This window comes from Neovison vison, chromosome 11, assembly GCF_020171115.1.
Source record: "Neovison vison isolate M4711 chromosome 11, ASM_NN_V1, whole genome shotgun sequence".
Taxonomy (NCBI): Eukaryota; Metazoa; Chordata; class Mammalia; order Carnivora; family Mustelidae; genus Neogale; species Neogale vison.
In genome coordinates, this window is record NC_058101.1 from 169,055,317 (window position 1) to 169,075,483 (window position 20,167).

Here is a 20,167-nt window from a genome sequence, read left to right on the forward strand (position 1 = left end):
GCTTGTGCAGCCGACGCAGTCTGCGCCCACGGCGCTGTCTGTTCCACCGTTGCTACCGCCGCGGACGCCGCTGCTGCCGCTGCTGGAGCCATGGACGCCCAAGCGGTTGCCGCTTGTGCAGTCTAGCTGTCTGCGCCAATGCCGCTTGAACCGCCCAACCATCGTCTGTGCCGCCGCCGCTTCCGCAGCCAACACCGCCTGCGCCGCCGCCGACAATACCGCCCCCACCAAAGCCACCGCCATCTGCACCGCCACCGCCTGCTCCGCTGACGCCGCAGTCTGCACCGCCGCTGTTACCGCTGCCGCCGCAGACTCTGCCCCCGCCGCTTCGCCGCCGCGGCCACTTGAATCTAGACGCCGCTTGTGCAGCCCAGGCCGCTTGCGCCGCCGACGCCGTCCCCGCTTGTCTGGCGACGTCGCCACCTGTGCCGCCGCCTCTTCTCCGGCTAACGCCCTCTGCACCGCCTCAGACGCCGCTTAAGCCGCCCGCGGAGGCCCCGGCTGCGCGGTCGCCGCTACAGAGGCCGTTGGCGCCGGCGGCGCAGACAGTGGCGGCGGCGGAAGCGGCGGCGGCGGAAGCGGCTGCGTCAGAGGCGCAAGCGGCCCTGAGGCGTAAGCAGTGACCGCAGACAGCGGCGTTGAGGGCGCCAAGCGGCTAAGGGTAAGATGCCTTCAGCTGCACAAGCGGCTTCGGCGTCGAAGGCGTCCGGGGCTCAAGCGGTGGCGGCAGCGGCATAAGCGGCGGCGACGGCGGGGATAGCAGGGGAAGCGGCTTCAGCGGCTGCACAAGCGGCGTTGGTGACGGCGCAGAGGATGTCAGCGGTGGGACAGGCAACATCGCTGAGGACAGCGTCAAGGGTGCAAGCGGCCTCGGCACAGACAAGGGCGGCGGTGCAGACAGCGGCGGCTTCAGCGTCGTCGGTAGCAGCGACGGTGCAGACAGCGGATTCGGCATCGCAAGCGGCGGTGCAGATGGAGGTGGCTTCGACGGAACAAGGGGCATCAGCGGCGGCGCAGGCAGTGTTGGCTGCGGAAGGGGCGGCCACACAGAGGATGGCGTCGGCGGTGCAAGCGGCATTGGCACAGACAGCTGGTCTGCTCAAGCGGCAACCGCTTGGGCGTTCAAGGCTCCAGCGGCGGCGGTGTCTGTGGCGGTAGCAGCGGTGGAGCAAACAGCGGCGTCTGCGCAGACTGCGTTGGCTGCACAAGCGGTGTTGGCAACTCAAGGGGCGGCTGGGGCGCAGATTGCAGCAAGGCGGATGGCGGCGGCGAATTGGCGGCGGGGGCTGCGCAAGCGGGGGCAGCGGGAGCCCGAGGGCCGGCAACTGAGGAAAGGCAGAGGTAGGGCTGAGGACTGTCGCCGAGAAGGGAGGGGGGCCGGTTTGTGAGGACTTCGTGGACTGCATTTTCCTTCCAGTGGCGACACTTTGGCCTTTGGGAGGGGGGGTGCGGGGGTAGAACCCACCCTTGTCTTTGTGCGATAAGGAGAGCCCTACCAAGTACCTGCTCTTAGCTGAGAGGGTGGAAGGGGAGGGAGGGCTGGGGGCTAGAGGGGGCTGGCGACGACAAGTTTCCGTGGCTACCCAGGGCGGAGGGAGGCCCGCGCTGCTAAAATGGAGATCCTGGGGCTGGGGGAGGCTGCTGCAGCAGTGGGCGCCTTCGCTTCCGCTGGAGGCTGGCGGCTCTGAGTGCAGCAGCCCTGGCAGCTCCTCCTCAGCGGCCCTCCACCGCTGCAACCGCCAATACCATTCCTCCCAGGCAAAGGGAGATTTACCCAGGTAGGGAGAAAGGGAGGGAGCCAGCCTGGGAGATGAGAGGGAAGGAGCTGGTCCATTTCCCTCCACAGGCCTCTGGCTGCCTCTACCTGCTCCCTCCAGATCTGGCCAGTGTCTCCCCTGCAGGCCCCCTCCCCAGCCCCAGGCTGCAGTCCACAAGTAGGCCGCTCCCCATGACCGCCTTGGCCTCTCTCAGGCCACTGCCATCTCACTGCCTGTGGGAGGCAGCATGGTCTGGGCCCAGAGTTTGTGGGGTGCGAATTGGGGCCCCCCTGTGCACTCCCAGGTCCCTGTTTTGGTCCCTGGATAGGGTGGGTGGGTGGTCGGTCTGCCAGCCAATTTTGCAGCACTGGATGCCTGGGAAATGGCTGGGGCTCACCAGTGCCTGTGTTTTGCTGTTTCTCCTCCTTTTTAACTGGATCCCTGTCTCTTCCCTCCCCTTTCCCCCACTCCTCCCTCCTCAGAAGGCCAGAAAGACCAGGAAACCTGCTGCAGACAAAGGCTTTTGGGGTTAGAGCATCTGCACCTTCTGAAGCTGTACTGAAGCCTTCATAGGCAGCCTCTGCCATGTTGGGGAAGGCACCTCCACCAGGTACTTGAAGATCTGGCTTAGCTTTGATGGGAGGACTTTTGTTGCTTAAGGTGTGGGAGAGGGTGGAGGGTTCTCCTTGAGGTCCTCTTTCCAACTTGTTGAGGATGGCTTTTTTGCATTTTCAGGTTGTTGATGTGTGGTTTTGGTTGTGTGTATTTCTTTTTGGGTGCAAAGCAGACACATCTCCAATGGAGACATATAAATGACCATCAGACACATGAAAAAATGTTCATCATCACTAGCCCTCAAGGAGATTCAAATTAAAACCACATTGAGATATCACCTTACACCAGTTAGAATGGCCAGAATTAGCAAGACAGGAAACAACATGTGTTGGAGGGGATGTGGAGAAAGGGGAACCCTTTTCCACTTTTGGTGGGAATGCATGTTGGTGCAACCTCTTTGGAGAACAGTGTGGAGATTTCTCAAGAAATTAAAAATAAAACTTCCCTATGACCCAGCTATTGGGCTCCTGGGTATTTACCCCAAAGGTACAGATGTAGTGAAAAGAAGGACCATCTGTACCCCAGTGTTTATAGCAGCAATGGCCACGGTCACCAGACTGTGGAAAGAACCAAGATGCCCTTCAACAGACGAATGGATAAGGAAGATGTGGTCCATATACACTATGGAGTATTATGCCTCCATCAGAAAGGACGAATGCCCAACTTTTGTAGCAACATGGAAGGGACTGGAAGAGATTATGATGAGTGAAATAAGTCAAGCAGAGAAAGTCAATTATCATATGGTTTCACTTAATTGTGGAGCATAACAAATAGCATGCAGGACATGGGAGGATAGAGAGGAGAAGGGAGTTGGGGGAAATTGGAAGGGGAGGTGAACCATAAGAGCCTAGGGACTTGGAAAAACAATCTAAGGGGTTTGAAGGGGCGGCAGGGTGGTAGGTAGGGGGAACCAGGTGGTGGGTTTTAGAGAGTGCAGGGATTGCATGGAGTACTGGGTGTGGTGCAAAAATAATGAATATTGTTATGCTGAAAATAAATAAGAAATAAATTAAAAAACAGAATTCCATAGTGTATACATGTATATATATACATGTGTGTTTATGTATGCATATACTTGTGTATACATGTAGTTTTCCAGTTTGGGGCATTGTGAATAGAGCTAAAAACATCTGTGTAATCATTTTGCATAGTTTCTTATGGAAAAAAACAAAAAAAGAAAGGTTGAGTTTCAAATATGCAATTTAAGAGTGTGTAACCTTGGGAAAGTAATTTATAACCCTATATATTATACAGTAACTAGGTGGTACAGGAGAAAATATACACATTTTATCTCAATAAAATGCATTTTATAACTTTTATGTAGAAATATGTAACATTTGATGTAAAAATGCATAAATATTATCATATTAAGTAGAGCTGATGTTATTCCCAGTTTAAAAATAAGAGCATAATGATTGATTTGTCTACAGTCTGACTGTGTTTAGGTGCAACAATTAAAAACCAAGCTAAATCTTTTGTCTCGATAAAATCTGTTTTACATCACATGTCTATGATGCGTAGGCAGGAAGCATGACACAATTTGAATCCTCATTTTTCTCTGTATTTAATAATCTTTCTTGATTTGAGTGTATTAGGGAGCTCAAGTCAAATGAAAGCCTACATTTGTGAAAATTTCACATTTCATTTGTGAAATGAAAAACAACATTTGTGGTAAGAAAGCCAATAGAATTTTGTTGCATTCTTGATGCACACTCCATGGAGTAGCAGCTAAAAGAGAATCATTGTATAATTATAAAATAACATCAAAATTAAACAGCAGTAAATAAGTAAATAGACATATGCTTTCCACTACCCAGGTTAATAATTAAAATACAGTCATATGAAGTGTGCAAATATGTGTATGTGGGGGGGGGAAACAGAGTGAAATGTAGTCTCAGGAGATCTGGCCTTGATGATTAGGCTACCTTTCAAAACCCAGGGGTAGGATCTTCTTTCTATAGTTACCACATTATATAGATTAAACCTTAATTTTCTCAAAAAATTGCACAATACTCCAGCAAAAGGGAAGTATAGCTATCTATACACTAGGAAAAAAGAACAAAATACAATGAATTAAAGCCATTTCCAAAGAACTCCAGATATAGATTGAATGGATAAAGACGTGGACAAAAACTGTCATTCTTATGTTTCCATATGTTAAAGAACTGAAGAAAAACCATGTTTAAAGAATACACCGGGGTGCCTGGGTGGCTTAGTGGGTTAAGGCCTCTGCCTTTGGCTCAGGTCATGATCCCAGGGTCCTGGGATCTAGCCCAGCACTGAGCTCTCTGCTCAGCAGGGAACCTGCTTCCTCCTCTCTCTCTTTCTGCCTGCCTCTCTGCCTACTTGTAATCTCTGTCTGTCAAATAAATCAATAAAATCTTACAGAAAAGAATACACAGGAAGTACAAGAATGGTGCCCCACCAAATCAAGAATATGCTAAAAATAAAATTAGAACAGAATGAAATGAAAGTTGCATTATAACTGAAATAAAATATTCTCCAGATGAGCTCAATGGTAGTAAAAGATGAAATAATCAGGGAATATAAATAGAGATCAATTGAGATTATCCAGTCTGAAAAACCAAAAGATCTATAAATGTAGTATTCCTGTTGAAGAACTAATGTCACTCAATGTATGGTCTCTAACTCCATGACATAAAATAAAGGTCATTCACAAAAGGAAACAGAAAATTCACAAATATGTGGAAAATAAATAACACACTCCTAAATGAGACAGGAGTCAAAAAAGAAATCACAGTAGAAGTTAGAAAATACCTTGAGATCATTGAAAGCCAAAAATCTGTCAATTGCTCATCTCTTGAAAGTGAAAATATAAAATACAAAGTCTTATGGGATAGAGTTAAGTTGGTTTTTTTTTTTTTGAGGGAAACTTAGTATCATAAACATATTTAAAAAGGAATAATGTGTTACTTTAATAACCTGTCATAGTAAGAAATGACAAAATGAAAAACAAATTAGGGGCTTATAGGTGGCTCAGTTGGTTAGGTGACCAATTCTTGGTTTTGGCTCAGGTCATGATATCAGGGTTGTGGGCTCGAGCCCCGTGTTGGGCTCTGTGCTCAGGGAGGAATGCTTTTGTCTCTCTGCTCTTCCCTTCTCACTCACTCTTTCAGTCTCTCAAATAAAGAAATAAAAATAAAAACTTGAGAAAGGAAGAATGAGTTAAAAAGCAAGCAAAAGGAAAGAAATTTTAAAAGATGAGATCAGATATAAATGAAATAAGACACAACAATACAAAAGCTAATTCTTTTTTTTAAAAAAAGATTTTATTTTATTATTTGTTTGACAGAGACAGATCAAAAGTAGGCAGGAGGCAGGCAGAGAGAGAGGAAGGGAAGCAGGCTCCCTGCTGAGCAGAGAGCCTGATGAGGGGCTTGATCCCAGGACCCTGAGATCATGACCTGAGCCAAAGGCAGAGGCTTTAACCCACTGAGCCACCCAGGTGCCCCAAAAGCTAATTCTTTAAAGAGATGAGCTATTGACAAATTTTTGGCTATTATTACCAAAAATAAGATAAGAATACCAAATTATGAAAAAATATGGAATGAAAGAGAGGCATTCCTATTAGCCTGATAGAAATAAAAAGAATTAAATTGCCATACGAGGAACAATTGCATTCTAATAAATTAGAAAACTAAAGGAATTTGGCAGGTTGCTAGAAAGACTCAAATTCCTTCATCTTAACCCCAATGTAGACAATCTGAATAGAACAGAAACAAGTAAAATAATCGAAAAGGTAATCCAAAAACTTTCCATAATGAAAAATATGGGACCATATGGCACACTGGTGAATTCTGTGAAAACATTTAAGGAAGATTCAAAAATCATTCAAAATGTAGAAGTGGAGAGAATAGTTCGCATTCATTCTGTGAGAGTCAGTATTAGCGAGATCCCAAAACCAGGTAAAGAGGACACAAGAAAATGAAATTATAGACCAATATCTCTTAGAACTGTAGACAAAAAATCTTCAATACTAATGCTAGTAAACTGAATTCAGCAACACATAAAATGCTATGGCCAAAGAGGAATTATCTCAGGTATGCAAAGTTTGCTCAAAATGTGATATTTAGGGGCACCTGGGTGGCTCAGTCATTGGGCATCTGACTTCAGCTCAGGTCATGATCCCAGGGTCTTGGGATCAAGCCCTGCATAAGGCTCCAAGCCTGGCAGAGGGCCTGTTTCTCCCTCTCCAACTTCCCCTGCTTGTGTTCCCTCACTCATTGTCTCTCTCTCTCTGTTAAATAAATAAATAAATAAAATTATATTTAATCAATATAATTAATATGCCATATTAATATAATAAAGGGTAAACCACATGATTACCTCCATAGATATAGAAGAAAAAAGTGGTTAAATGTCAACACCATTTGGTGATAATAATTTTTCAACTGAATAAAAGAGAATTTTCTTAATGTAATAAAAAGCTGTATATGAGAACCCACACTTACATATTAAATGGTAAAAGGCTAGATGGTTCCTCCCTAAGGTCAGGAACAAGAAAAAAAGCCTGCAATTGCCACTTTTATTCAACATTTTATTGGAAATTCTGTCTTGGGTATTTAGCAAGAAAACGAAATAACAGGAGTATGAATAAGAGTGGAAGAAGTGAAAAGGTCTCTATTTTCATAAGATACTATAGAAAAAAAATTCTTCTATAGAATTCTTCTATAGAAAAAGATTAATCCACAAAAATGCCATTAGGCCTCAGTATGTCCAGCATGGTTCCACGATGCAGGATCAGTACTCAGGACAAGTTGTAGTCTTATTCACCAAAATTGAGCAGTGCAAAAATGAGATTAAGAGATTAAGAACAATCCCAGTTACAAAAACATCAAACCTTAAATGATTTAGGAATAAATTTGACATAATCACAAAACTCATACATACTCAGGCAAACTCATACTTAAAAGACCCATGATCACAAAACTCAGGCACTGAAAATGCAGCCCCGTAAGGGGGACATGAGGGGTCCAGAGCCCATCACTGCTTGTGGGGCTCCCAGGCTCCACCTCGCCGGGCCCCCGGGTCACCAGCAGTCCCGCCCTCCCGAGCGAGCACACCCACCCAGACAGACGCACCGACAGCTTGGCACATGCCACGGCACACCATGCCGTGCCATGCCACGCTACTGCATGCCTCAGCGCAGTGCCCGGCCTTGCCCCTCAACAGTCACTTGGAGAAGGCGGTGCAGATGGGAGGGAGACTGGCAGGGAGACTGGTAGGTGCAGTGGTGCAAGCGGAGGTGGCCCGGGAGCTTAAGGCCCAGGGGCTGAGGTCCAGCTGAGGTCAGGCCATGGAAGGGCTCTGGGAAGGGAGGGAGACTGTGTTTCTTCTCCCAGCAGTGCCACTTCCCGCTTGGGGCAGGGGTGGGTGCATTGGGGTACAGCATATCACTGACCAGGTACCTGCTCAGAGCTGAGGGGGTGGAAAGGGGGGGAGGGCTGGGGACTTGCTGTGGGCCAGTGACTGCTAGGCTCCAGGGCCACCAGGGGTGTGGGGTGGCCCGCACTGCTAAAACGGAGATCCGGGGACAGGGAGAGGCAGTGGCGGGGAAATACACACAAAATACACACAACCAAAACCACACATCAACCATCCCCAAATGCAAAAAAGCCATCATCAACAAGTTGGAAAGAGGGCCTCAAGGATAGCGCTCCACCCTCTCCCATACCTTAAGCAACAAAATTCCTTCTGCCAAAGCTAACCCAGATCTTCAAGTATCTGGTGGAGGTGGCTTCCCTCACATTGCAGATACTGCATTTTAAGGCTTCAGCGCAGCTTCTGAAGGTGGAGAAGCGCCAATCCCAAAAGCCTTTGTCTGTGGCAGGTTTGCTGGAACTTTTGGCTTTAGGAGGAGTGAGGAGTGGAGACCCGGAGCAGGGGAAAAGTGGGGAGAAATAGCAAAACACAGGTGCTGGTGAGCCATAGCGATTTCCTAGGAATCCTGGGCTGGAAACATGGCTTGGGCCACCAGCCACCCACTCTTTCCAGGGACCGAAACAGGGACTGGGGAGTGGACAGGGCGCCCCCACTGGCACCGCGCAACATCTGGGCCTGGACCATGCTGCCTTGCACAGCTGGGGTTATGGTCCTGGGGTCCTGGGATCCATCCCTGCATTGGGCTCTCTGCTCAGCAGGGAGCCAGCTTCCTCCAATCTCTCTGCCTGCCTCTCTGCCTACTTGTGATCTCTGTTGTCAGATAAATAAAATCTTTTTAAAAAAGAAAAGAAAAGAAAAAGCACTTACTGGGGGCTGAATAGATTTTGTTTCGCTCTCTGAAACAGGGAGTTCCATCAAATGGCATGAAAGTTTAGAAATGTTATTTAAAGCAGTGTGATTGTGTTTAATTTATGTGTCCTGTGTGTTTTTTGTTTTTTTTTTGTTTTGTTTTTTTTTTTAACATGTGGAATCCCGCAGAGGCCAAACCTCTTTATTGTGGTATTGCTTTGAGTGTTCCCTTAGATGAATGGCTAGGAAACTACTAAGAACTTGAGAAATTTACCAGTGAAGACCAAAACCAAATTCAAGTTTATACTGATGTATTGCAGGGAATAATTATCTTCTAATGAAATGCATTTCAGTTTCTACATGTTTCTTACAAAAAATCTGATTTACCACATTTTGGAAGCACGTGAGAGGTTTTGATTTTAAAAGCCATAGAAATGTTCGAAGTTTGTTCCAGAGTTACAGATGTTGAGAGTGACATTCCGATTTTTAATGAATCTAGGAGATTACTGAATTCAGACTGTTTTAGGAACAGGATACTTCTCTCTTCTCTTTAAGTGTTTTCGTGTAATTTTTTGAGGTTTCTGCTTGAGTGGGGTTTGAACTCAGATATCCAAGATCAGAGGACTTAACACTCTGAAAAGTGGTGCCAACTTTCTGTGGCCTTTTTGTTTCATCTTATTTTTTTAAATAATTTATTTATTGTCAGCATAACAGTTTTCATTATTTTTTCAATACTTGGTTATTGTCAGTGTTAAGGTGTTGGAGAAACCAACACCTCCAATGGTTCTTGAAGCCATCTTTAATTGGAAAGCAGGCCCCATTTGGGCTTTCTTAGGCTAGAAATGGGATTCCTGTGGGAAGGGGACTTTCAACAGGTCTTCACCCAGGTGTCATGAGGTATAGATACAGTTGGTTAATTTCCCTGCCATCCTACTTACTGCTCTGTGATCTTGCTGGGTCTTTTTCTTGTAATTCTTTTTTGGTACTGCAAAGATTTCATACTTTCTGTCTTGCATATTGGTATTGATGACAGTAGAAAACTTGTTGGGTTTGGATGCTGAGGATGAGGTAAGAATTGGGGATTTTAGAATAACTTTTAAAAATATTAAAAGGGGGGGGCGCCTGGGTGGCTCAGTGGGTTAAGCCACTGCCTTCGGCTCAGGTCACGATCTCAGGGTCCTGGGATCGAGTCCCATATTGGGCTGTCTGCTCAGCAGGGGGCCTGCTTCCCTTCCTCTCTCTCTCTGCCTGCCTCTCTGCCTACTTGTGATCTCTCTCTGTCAAATAAATAAATACAAAATCTTTAAAAAAATCTTAAAAGGGATTTGTTAACCTCTTGGCTGGTGTAGAAGTTAGGTTTTACTGCTCTGAGCTGGTATTTCATATTCATATTATGACACCAGCCTCACTGGTGGTCTAACCCGTGGTCATTTTGGAGTTTGTTCATCATTTTGGTCTTTATTGCCATAATCGACCAAGTCTAGGAAGGAAGTCAGAGTTTGATGAGTGGTAGGTCCAGTAGGACACAGAACTGTATTTACCCTTTGAGGATAGAAGAGGTGTCACTTAATTGGGTGAGGAGAATAATAACTTCCCCAAAGAGCATTTATGAAATTCCTAGGAGGTGAAAGGTACTGGTCAAGATATTGGTGAGGGGTGGGGGAGGAGTTGGTGAGAAAGACACTAGGATGAGCAGAAACCAAGTTTTACAGCCTTGGAGACAGGTATAAATAAGGTGCTGTGTGGGAGATTAGAGCACTCTGGCTAGGGAAATAAATTCAAATGCCTCCTTTTCCTTCCCATTTATTCTGAAAAAAGGAATCGACTTCTACAAGATCACCTGCCAAATTTTCATTGTTATTGCCACGTGTACTTTATGTGTTGAATACTCCAGGTGGATTCGTGGAAGGAATTCATAAGGTCTGCTCCGGAGCAGAATGGGAAGGAGGTCAGATGCACCAGAGGAACATGTGAAGGGAAGCAGGAGGAAATACTGAACAGGATCCTCGGAGGTTCAGGGAGCAACAGAGATGTATATTGGGTGTGTCAGTCATATGGAGGGTCACTTTGGGTCTTGGATACACTCCTTTTTTCTAACTGTGTCATCGTAGTCTGCCCCTGGCTGGGGATTATTGTGTAGTTTGATGGAGGTATGATTTCCATCTTGTCGAAGTCACTCATGGTAAGTGCACGATTCATTGAATTTCAGTTGTTTTAAATACTTGTGTAAGCATCACCACAAACCAGTTTGGAAGATTTCCATCCTAACCTGTGGTTGTCTCCTGTTTGTTCTGTGATACAACTTAAGAGCCTGGAGGGGTCACCCGCTCCCGGCCAGGAAGGTTGCCTCCTCACCATGCTGAGAGAACTCTACCCTAAGCCTTTCAACATAGGAAATAAAGGGGTGTATATTGAAGGTGGCTGTGGGTGGGGAGGAAACTCTGTCCCTTTCCTCTGTGATAAGAGGAGACGGATAAAGTAGGGTTTGCCAGTGTCATGAAGGATGATGCCATCAGCTTTTAGGATGAGCCACCCCTGCAAATTGACAACTTTACTTAACCCTTTTGTGAAGTGGACATTCTTGACTGTTGAGCAGAGTAACTTCTTAGACTCGGTGGTAGATTCGATGTACTTTGCTTCGGTCTTGCTGCTTCTCTGAATCCAATCATGTCTTTTTTGGAAGTAAAGATGGCCAAGATACTGCTGCAGCAGGAGATGATTAGTGCCTCTTTGATCATAGTGCCGCATTTGAACCCTCAGCTACTGCTTACGTGACACTCACTCGAAAGTTGGTAAAATGTGGTGTTGGGTAATTCCCATGGATTTAGTACTTTTCTATTCTTCAGTGCCCGATTTTATTGGGATACTAGGGTCAACTCATATTTATTTGCACACCCTCTCTTTCAGAAGTTTGTAGAGCTTTTGCAGGGAGAAGTGAGGAATTTAATTTAGATGTGTCATAAAATTATGTCTTAAAAGGAAAAAAGTTGGTACTCAGGATATTGAATGAGAAGTTGGTACACTGTATTGTTTGTAAAACATTTCCTTTCTTCTGGAACTCCCTCATTTTTTGAAGTTGTAAGTTTGGACGTTTCTCTCCTCAAATTCAGGTAGCCTAACAACTCAATAGCCCTTGGATAGTCATGAAGTACTTTAGAAGTTTTTGGGGAAAACATTCATTCTTAGCGAGACATGGAAGTTCTAATCTTGCCTCAAAAGTGCATCTCCCTGAGGTAATGAGTTTCAGATTGAAAAAAAAAAAAAGAACAACTCCAAGAAAACAGGGCTGGGGTGTAGCTAACCTGGAGTAGAATCAGGCTTCTTCCCTGTGGTTTGGGGTCATCCACCACAGTGGTTTTGCTCCTTAGGGCACATGGGTTTTACTGTAGTGTTTGTCTTTCATAAACCTTCTCCATGAAATACATGGAAAAACTACATGTCTTCTGAGCCATCTAACTTGACCCAACCTTTTGGCTTCTAAGCTCACCCTTATTCCAAAACGGTGGTAGTTTTATTTGTATTTGCTATTACATTGGGCTTAGTGATTTATAGGTACTGACTTGATCTTCTACTTGGTAACCTTCCAGTAAATTACCTGGGTAGTTGTTCTTATTTGACAGGTTTTTCTGGAGCACACCACCAAATGGGCTCTGTTGTCTAGTGGTGGAAAAACAGACAATGTCCTTGTTCTCATTGTGTTTGGAATACTATGGAGAAGAAGAGAAATCAGGAAGTAAACAGAAAAGTGAAATAATTGTGGCCAGTGGCAAGTGTTTTGAGAAATCAGAGCAGAATGTGAAACTACACAGTGATGAGAAACTCTTTCTAGACAGTGTTAAGGTACACCTTTGCCTTTTTGGGCAGCGTGCATGCTCCTTTCTTTTGGGGGCAAGGGGTAGTTACTTCTGTACGTTATTTCTGAAGCCTCTGCCATTTATCTCCTGGGGCTGGGGAGAATTAAAGGTGGAACTTTCATGGACAGGCTAGTCAAACTTTCCTTAGTTGCCTGTCACATCCTGAGACCAGGCCAGCTAACTTGTCAGTGTATCCTGTCAGTTACTGGGATGGGAGGTTGGAGTGCATTCCTCATGTGGCATAGGTTTCTCCTCTGCTTCTGTCAATGCTATAGAAATTCCAAGATTAGCAAAAGCTCTTTTGGTAAACGGCAGCTACTTGAGGAAGTTGTCAGCACTAACTCAGTTCAGTAGAACTTCAGGTAATAGTGAATCCCTAAATGACGTGTGCTGCAGTCCTTTGGCTCTCGTTTTCTCTTTGGCTCCTTCAGGAGGGCCTTTTTGTGGGTGGTGTCTTCGTCCCCATGGTTCCCTCCTTCCTTTTTAGGTAAGGAGGGTTTTGTTTTTGTTTTTGTTTTTGTTTTTTTGGTTTTAAAGGTTTATTTATCCTTTTAAGGATATTTGTTTATTTGAGAGTCTCCATCGGGGGCATGGGGAGGGTAGAGGGAGAGAGTAAAAATGTCAAGTACACTCTGCACTGAGCCAGGAGCCAGACTGAAGGCTCCATTCCAGGACCCTGAGATCATGAAGTGAGCCAGAGTCGGGAGTGGGATGCTTAACCTTCTGAGCCCTGAAAATGGGCTGAGAATATGTAGTATAACACTGCTGACTGTACTGTTTGTCACTTTACTCATACAGAAAATTACACAATTCCTCAAAAGAACATGGCATGCCATCATTAAAATCAGTAGTCTCAGGCAGGAGAGAGATTGTGAATGACTCCCCCCACACACACACTGGGACAGGGCACTGGTGTCTGGACAGGGTCTGATGGAGCACGTGTAATTAGGCCTTTGGTCTCTGTGTTGTCACGTGTGGATTCAGCTTTCCAGGGTATGCATTGCTGTCTTTATTTTGTCAGCACAGTTCTCTCCTGCCTCAGGAGCCTGGGAAGGGGCTTCAGCCTTGGGTATGGGCAGGAGGCCAGAACTTTAGGAGAGGCTGCTCCAAAGCTCCTGGTGGCAGAAGAGCAGAAGGGATCAGGGGAACTGGGGCCAAAAGAAAGAGACCCGCTGGCTCCCAGGGCACTCCAAGCCTGGAGGAATAGCAAGCAGCACTGGCAGTTGCAAGCCTCAGAGTGGGGAACTGCTTCCCTGGGAATGGCTTCTGGACTGGGTGCCCACTACAGCCCCTTAAGGCAGACTTGCAGGGTCCGGAGCCCATCACCACTTGTTGGAATCACACGCTTCACCTCGCTGAGCCACTAGGTCACCAGCAGGCCCGCGCACCCCCAAGGAGCACACACTGCCTGTCATGCACTCAGTGGAGGCAGCGCAGGTGGGAGCTGGTCTCAGGAGACTGGCAGCTGTGGAGGCTGTGGTGGCAGTGGTGGAGGGTGCTCGAGGCCCAGTGGCCTAGGTAGGGCTGAGATCCTGGTCTGTGAAGGGAGAGGGACGGACCACGAGGACTCCACCTATGGCGTTACTCCTCCAAGCGGCGCTAGTTTTGGCTTTTAGGGGAAGGGCGGTGTACAGCCCATCTTTGACCATGGTCCACAAGAAGAGCTTGACTAGGTACCTGCATGGAGCAGAGGGGATGGAATGGGAGGAAGGACTGGGGACAGGCAGGGACTGGCAACGGCTGGACTCTGGGGCCACCTGGGGTGGGGGGAGGCAGGCACTGCTAAGATGGAGTTCCCGGGGCTGGTGGATAACCTGGTGCTGGGGATGTATCTCTCCCGCTAGGGATCGGGATTGGGGCTGTTCCCACTGCTGCAGCCGTGGGGGCTTCTTCTCAGGGGCCCTCCGTGGCTGGGTGGCTCAGTCAGTTAAGCATCTGCCTTTAACTGGCATCCTGATCTCAGGGTCCTGAGACTGAGCCGTGCATCCTCCCTGCTCAGCGAGGAGGCTGCCTCTCCCTCTCCCTCTGTGTCTGCCCACAACTTGTGCTCACTGTCTCTCAAATAATAAAATCTTTCTAAGAAAGTAAATATCAAGTTTATTTAGCATAATGTTGAGAAAAACAAGTTCAATCTTTAAGAAAAAATGATGATAGTGATAGGTATAAGTATCAGTTTAAACTAGCTTTGTATGTTGGATCTCGATGAATCTTGGCATCCATGCCCTGAGGAATGAAGCCGTCCTGTCCCCACATCACAGAGAAGGACACAGAGGTTTGGAGAGGTGAAGTAATTTTCCAGGCAAAGAGTAGAAATTGGAAAAATGGAAACTGGTCCTGTTCTCTTCCAGAGGCTCAACTGGCAAATTGTTTTTTCCATTTCCTTAATAAATATATACTTTTTAGACTATGAACCAGTGCTACATTCTGTCCCCCCAGGATTCTCCCCAGGCCCCATCAGAGAGGGCTCTGGGGCCAGATTCTCCCTCCCTGTTCCAGGGGCCCTGGGTGACTCCTTCTGTCTGTTCAGAAACAAGGACACAGAGCTCGGGGGGGGGGGGGGCCCTTCCTTGGCTGCGGGTGTGCACCTCTTCTTGGCTTTCCCACACCCTGCTGGAAGGTGAAGTCAGGGTCAGAGGTTGAGAGGTGGCTGGGGAAGGAGGAGGAGGCCAAGGGCGTCCCAGCCTGGTGATTCCACTTACCTGCCAGACCATTCTTCCCAGGTCCATCCAGCATCCCATTGATCTGCTGCTACTTCTGTTGCTGGTGCTGCTGTTGCTTCCAGATCCCTGACAGCACCAGCAGGAGTGTAGGAGGGATCTGCCCTGTGGGGACCCAGGAATCTTGTACGATGCCTCCAGCCCTTTCCACAGGTGCCCAATCCCCCAATTCCTTCCTGGGTGCCCCAGAGCTCAGTTCCCCAGTCCTGTATAATCCCTCACTTGATCACCTTTCCCATGGTCCAGGAATATCTCAGTCTTGCCTGCGGCCCAGAGCTCTCCCCAAAGTTCATGGGGTCCTCCTGCCATTGGAGCCGGAATGCTGATGTGGGCAAAGGGTAGGGCATAGCACGCCTGAAACAGGAGGGACATGTGGTTGTCACCTGGGCTGCCATTAACAGGGGTGAGACATGAGGCACTGGATCTCCAAAGACACTGAGCCCATGGAGGTGATGACGCCACTGTCTGTGTGTTCTCAACATGTGACTTTTTCTTGTCCTCCACACAGTTATGGACACGGGCATGAACACTCCCGGCCCACTGAAGGAAATGAGCACCGGGCCAAACAGCAGGTAAGCAGGACAGCTGGATCTCAAACTCTAGGCTCCCGGCTTGTCTCCAGGGGCTACAAAGGGTTTCACAGATGGGAGGCTGACACTGGCTTTGGGGATACCTCCTCAACTCCATGACTGATCTCACCTGTTGGGGGCCCCCAAACTCTGTTCCCTGCTTCTTTCCCTGCTCCTGATTCCAGTTCTAATCAAGGTGACTCTGGCCATATTCCATGGAAGACCCTGGCCCCCCTTACAGGTTGGGCCTCTCTCCTGTTCACTTTTGGGCTAGTCTGACTCCACCCCTTCCATAGCCTGTCTCCTTCTACAACCAGGGCAGCCCAACTCTGGGGCTCTTGAGGTGGACAGCGGCATCTAAGCAGAATTGAATACTTTGTTTTGTTATCCTTGTTTTGTTGTTGGCTTGTTTCTTATGATTTCTGTATGTGTATGTTTAAGGTATTGTATGTGTATGTATGTGTATGTTTAAGTGAGGGTGGCAGGAGTGGAAGTGGGTAGGAAGGATGGGGTGGCTGGGCAATGGGCATCGGAGAGGGTATGTGCTTTGGTGAGTGCTAGAACTATGTGAGACTGATGAATCACAGACTACCCCTGAAACAAAAAAATACATTATATGTTAATTAGAAAAAACAAGCTGTTGTTCTAATTAAGTGTTCTATTTAAGTTGTTCCTGTTTACAAGAAATTTACACAATAATAAAGTGGTGGTTTATAGAGCACTGACAATCAGCTGTCTTGGGCCAGAAGGAGTTGAGGAAACATTTGAGAGTCCTAGGGAGACACAGTTTAGCAAGTTCAGCTCAAGACAGGCCCCAGGAGAGAGGATAACAAGGGGTTTGTCTAGTCTGCTGGGTCCCTGGACCTGCCCACCTGCTTGGCTGTCCCCACCCAGCACAGATGGAGCTGCCAGCTCTCTGGGTGTTGTCCTGGATCCACCAGGGGAGAAGCTGGTGAAAGTCTTCTCTTAAAAGGCTCTCATTCCTGGAGGTCCCAGAAGATGACATTAGAGTCTGAATGGATTGTTTCCCTGTAAAGGTTCCTCATGTAAAGCCGAAGCTAGTGGGCAGGAGGGTCACGAAGAGAAGTGACAGGTCTACTCTGTCGGAGGTGTTCCAATGTCTCAGCCAATTGGGGATGATTTTGAGACCATTAAGTCTTCTCAGCAAATACCGGAGGATATTCCAGCCCAGAAGACATATTTGATTTCAATTGTATCATCCTCGTATAATTCAGTTCCAGTGTTGCTCTTTTCCTTTTCTCTTTCTTTTTTACTTAAGATTTTATTTACTTATTTGACAGAGAGAGAGAGAGAGATCACAAGTTGGCAGAGAGGCAGACAGAGAGGCAGGCAGAGAGTGAGGGGCAAGCAGGCTCCCTGCTGAGCACAGAGCCTTATGTGGGGCTTGATCCCAGGACCTGATCATGACCTGAGCCACCAGGAGCCCCTCTTTTTTCTATATCTTTACTCCTGTTCCATTGATAGAGGTACTTCTCAATTTCTAAACATATGGGAATTTCTAGTTCACTTTTTATCAGTGATTTCTAGCACATTATATTACCACAAGATGCTCTGTAGTTGCCTGAATTAATGCATCTGAAACAAAATTGAAATTTCCCTTATGGCTAAAGTTAATTGGGCACATTTTTGTAATGGTCTCCTATGTGCCTAAAATCAGTGGATGTGGATGTGGACAGATGTATGGAGACAGCTATGGGATTCAGATGGTTTGCCATTAAGATCTACATCTTGTGGATGTTCTGTCTGCGTTGAGTTGCTGAGAGAGGGTTCGAACCTCCTACTCTGGTTGTGTACTTGCTTGTAGTTGCAGTTTGGTTCCCCTTTGCTTTCTACATTGTTCAGCCAGTGGCTCTCAGACGGGAGTTTGGAAGGGAAGGAGAGAGCGCCTAGAAGAAGGAACAGGGACTTGGGTTGGAGGGAGCAAACAAGAAGTATGGCCAAAGATCCAGAGAGGATCTGTCATTGGGATGGCCCATGTTGGGGTATCAGATGGGAAGGGGCTTTGTATCAATGAGGTCACCTGTGGCATCCATGTTGAGCTACTAGGGGCAAAGGCAGTGGATTGGTGGAGAGATTAGAATGTTTCTAGGTTGCTAAGGAAACGTTCAAACCCGGGAAGGCTTGGTGGAGGATGGGTTCTCATCACCAACTGCTCCTGAGAGTTCACTTTACCTGCTAATGTGTCCTGCTGACCTTGTCCTTTACTAACCTGCTGACCTCGTAACCTTTCTGAACCGTGCTATTTCCCCTTGAGTACTTTATCTGACCCTGACACTATCCCTGACCCCTTCTCCTGACCAACACCTTCCCCATCCTACCCTCTATTTCTTCCCTATTCCCGTTCCTAATTACCACCCAGCCCCTCCCAACCCGTTCTGAACACCCCCACCCCACCCTCCCCTGCCCCCCAACCATCTCCACTTCCTCCCTGGGCCCACAGTGCCCCTTAAAAGGACCAGGACATGATGGTGCAAAGACTGCTCTTCTGGCTTGTCTTGCTCCAGTGTCCCAGTTCCCCAAACCCAAATGTGAGTAAATGTGAAACTACACTCGTGTCTTCCTTCTTCTCCTTCTTTTTCTTCTTCTTCTTCTTCTTCTTCTTCTTCTTCTTCTTCTTCTTCTTCTTTTGATATGATTTATTTGAGTAATAGAGAAATAGGGCTCATGTGTAGGGGGCAGTGCAGAGAGGGTGGGAAAGAGAAAATCCCAAACCAGCTGTGCAGTGGGCACAGAGCCCAAAGTGGGCCTCAACCTCAGGACCATGAGATCATGACTTGATCACTTATCTGACCAAGACTTGGTCACTTATCTGACTGAGCTACTTGGGTGCCCATGAGCTGCTAGTGGTGTCTTTCTTCCAACTGGGTTATTTAACCAGAGCTTTTTCATGGGGTTCTTGATGGTAACTTCAGAAGAACGAGAGTTCTTCCTGATGACTGGGCACCACAGGGCAGGTTTCAGGGTCAACCTGAAGGGATTGTGACCACAGCCATTTCCCTCATGTTTTGGGTCCTGTCTGTGCTGCTTGGTCCAAGAAACACAGCTTTGGTAGGATGGAAACCTGAAGCACCAGGCTTATAGTGTCAAGAAGAAGGATTTATGAAGATAGGTAAAGCCATTGAGCTCTTTGTCCTAAATAGGGGGCTTGTGTGATATATACATTATATCTCTTTAAAATTGTCTTTGAAAATGTCAGGAACTCTAATTTAGTAGGAGCTAGGGGTGTTAGATTGTCCCCTGGAATCCCGGTGAAGATCCTACTGCAAGCCTGGTAAATTCAGGGTCCAGCTTCTGTTTAGTTTGTTTCTGTGTCAGCGCATTGTTTATATTTGTAAAGTTTGACAGCCCTGGGTATCTTAAGCATTGGTGTTTGGACTAGAGTGTTAAGAAGTGAAATGTCCTTTTTGCTCTGCGTCTTGGTTGGTAGACTTTTAGCAACTTCTGAATCAGCACTTTCCTTCTGTTCTTGGAGGCTGTCCCCAGGGACTGTGTGTCCCACCAGGTCAATGGAGACCTGAGAATCCCAGAAGACACTAATAGACCGCAACCTGCTGGGATATATGTCACAGGAAAATCACTAGGAGTGATGTGATCAGGAAGTGAATGAGTTGTTGTCCTTTCTCTGACCAAGTATGTGCACAGTGTTGATTTCCCCAAAATAAGAAAGTTCTGGATGTCCATAGGATTGTCCAAATATAAAGAAATACGTGGTTTCCAGCATTAATGTTTCACTCTGTCATGAAAAAGTAAACCCTGTACCCGAGGAGAAAGAGAGAGTCAGCCAACAGTTAGGAAACACCCCTGGAAATAAGTAGACTTCTTTAGATCCGCTTGCACCAGATTATGAAAGAGGGATCTGGAAGTGTCAGTAGTCAAGAAGGATGCTTGTATTGAGTTAGACCCATCCCACATGAAGACCTCTAGTCAAAGGAGACTTCATTCTGTTTCATTTGAGTCTTCAGAAGAGGGAATTTCTTGGTCGTCTGGATTGGAATCATTCCTCTCTACCTGGGCTGCATCTCATGGATCAGTTCACTTTTCTCACCCTTCCTCATCTCTGAACTCTTGCCTAAATGAACTGGTCCTGCATTTCCCACCTCCACCTGCTCATGGCCACTGTTGGAGAACGGAGGGTTTTTGACCCTGCTGGCTGTCCTCTAGTTAAGACTCAGCTACTGGTACCAGCATCCAGACAGCTGCCAGATGTACTGAGTGCCCACAGCTGGGCATGTTTTACATTCCTGACAAGACAGCCTCTGTCTTTTGTGCATTTGATCCCCATGACCAACCATTGTGCTGACAGCTACTGCTCTCTTCCAGACAGTGGCTATTCAAAGACAGTGTACGTTTCCCACCAACACACATTTTCCTGACCTCAGGTG

General features: G+C 46.9%; 1 protein-coding gene across 1 annotated transcript in view; it reads left to right on the forward strand.

Annotated features, from left to right (window-relative positions):
• The first annotated feature begins 90 nt into the window (after positions 1–90).
• Positions 91–20,167, forward strand: part of LOC122890360 (translation initiation factor IF-2-like) — a 36,496-nt gene continuing 16,419 nt past the window's right edge. Inside the window, exons 1-5 of the mRNA XM_044225990.1 lie at positions 91–105; positions 189–612; positions 667–1,341; positions 2,240–2,367; positions 15,704–15,767. Of these exons, the coding sequence (XP_044081925.1) occupies positions 91–105; positions 189–612; positions 667–1,341; positions 2,240–2,319 (1,194 nt within the window). The 3' untranslated portion in view covers positions 2,320–2,367; positions 15,704–15,767. The remainder of the gene's footprint in view (positions 106–188; positions 613–666; positions 1,342–2,239; positions 2,368–15,703; positions 15,768–20,167) is intronic.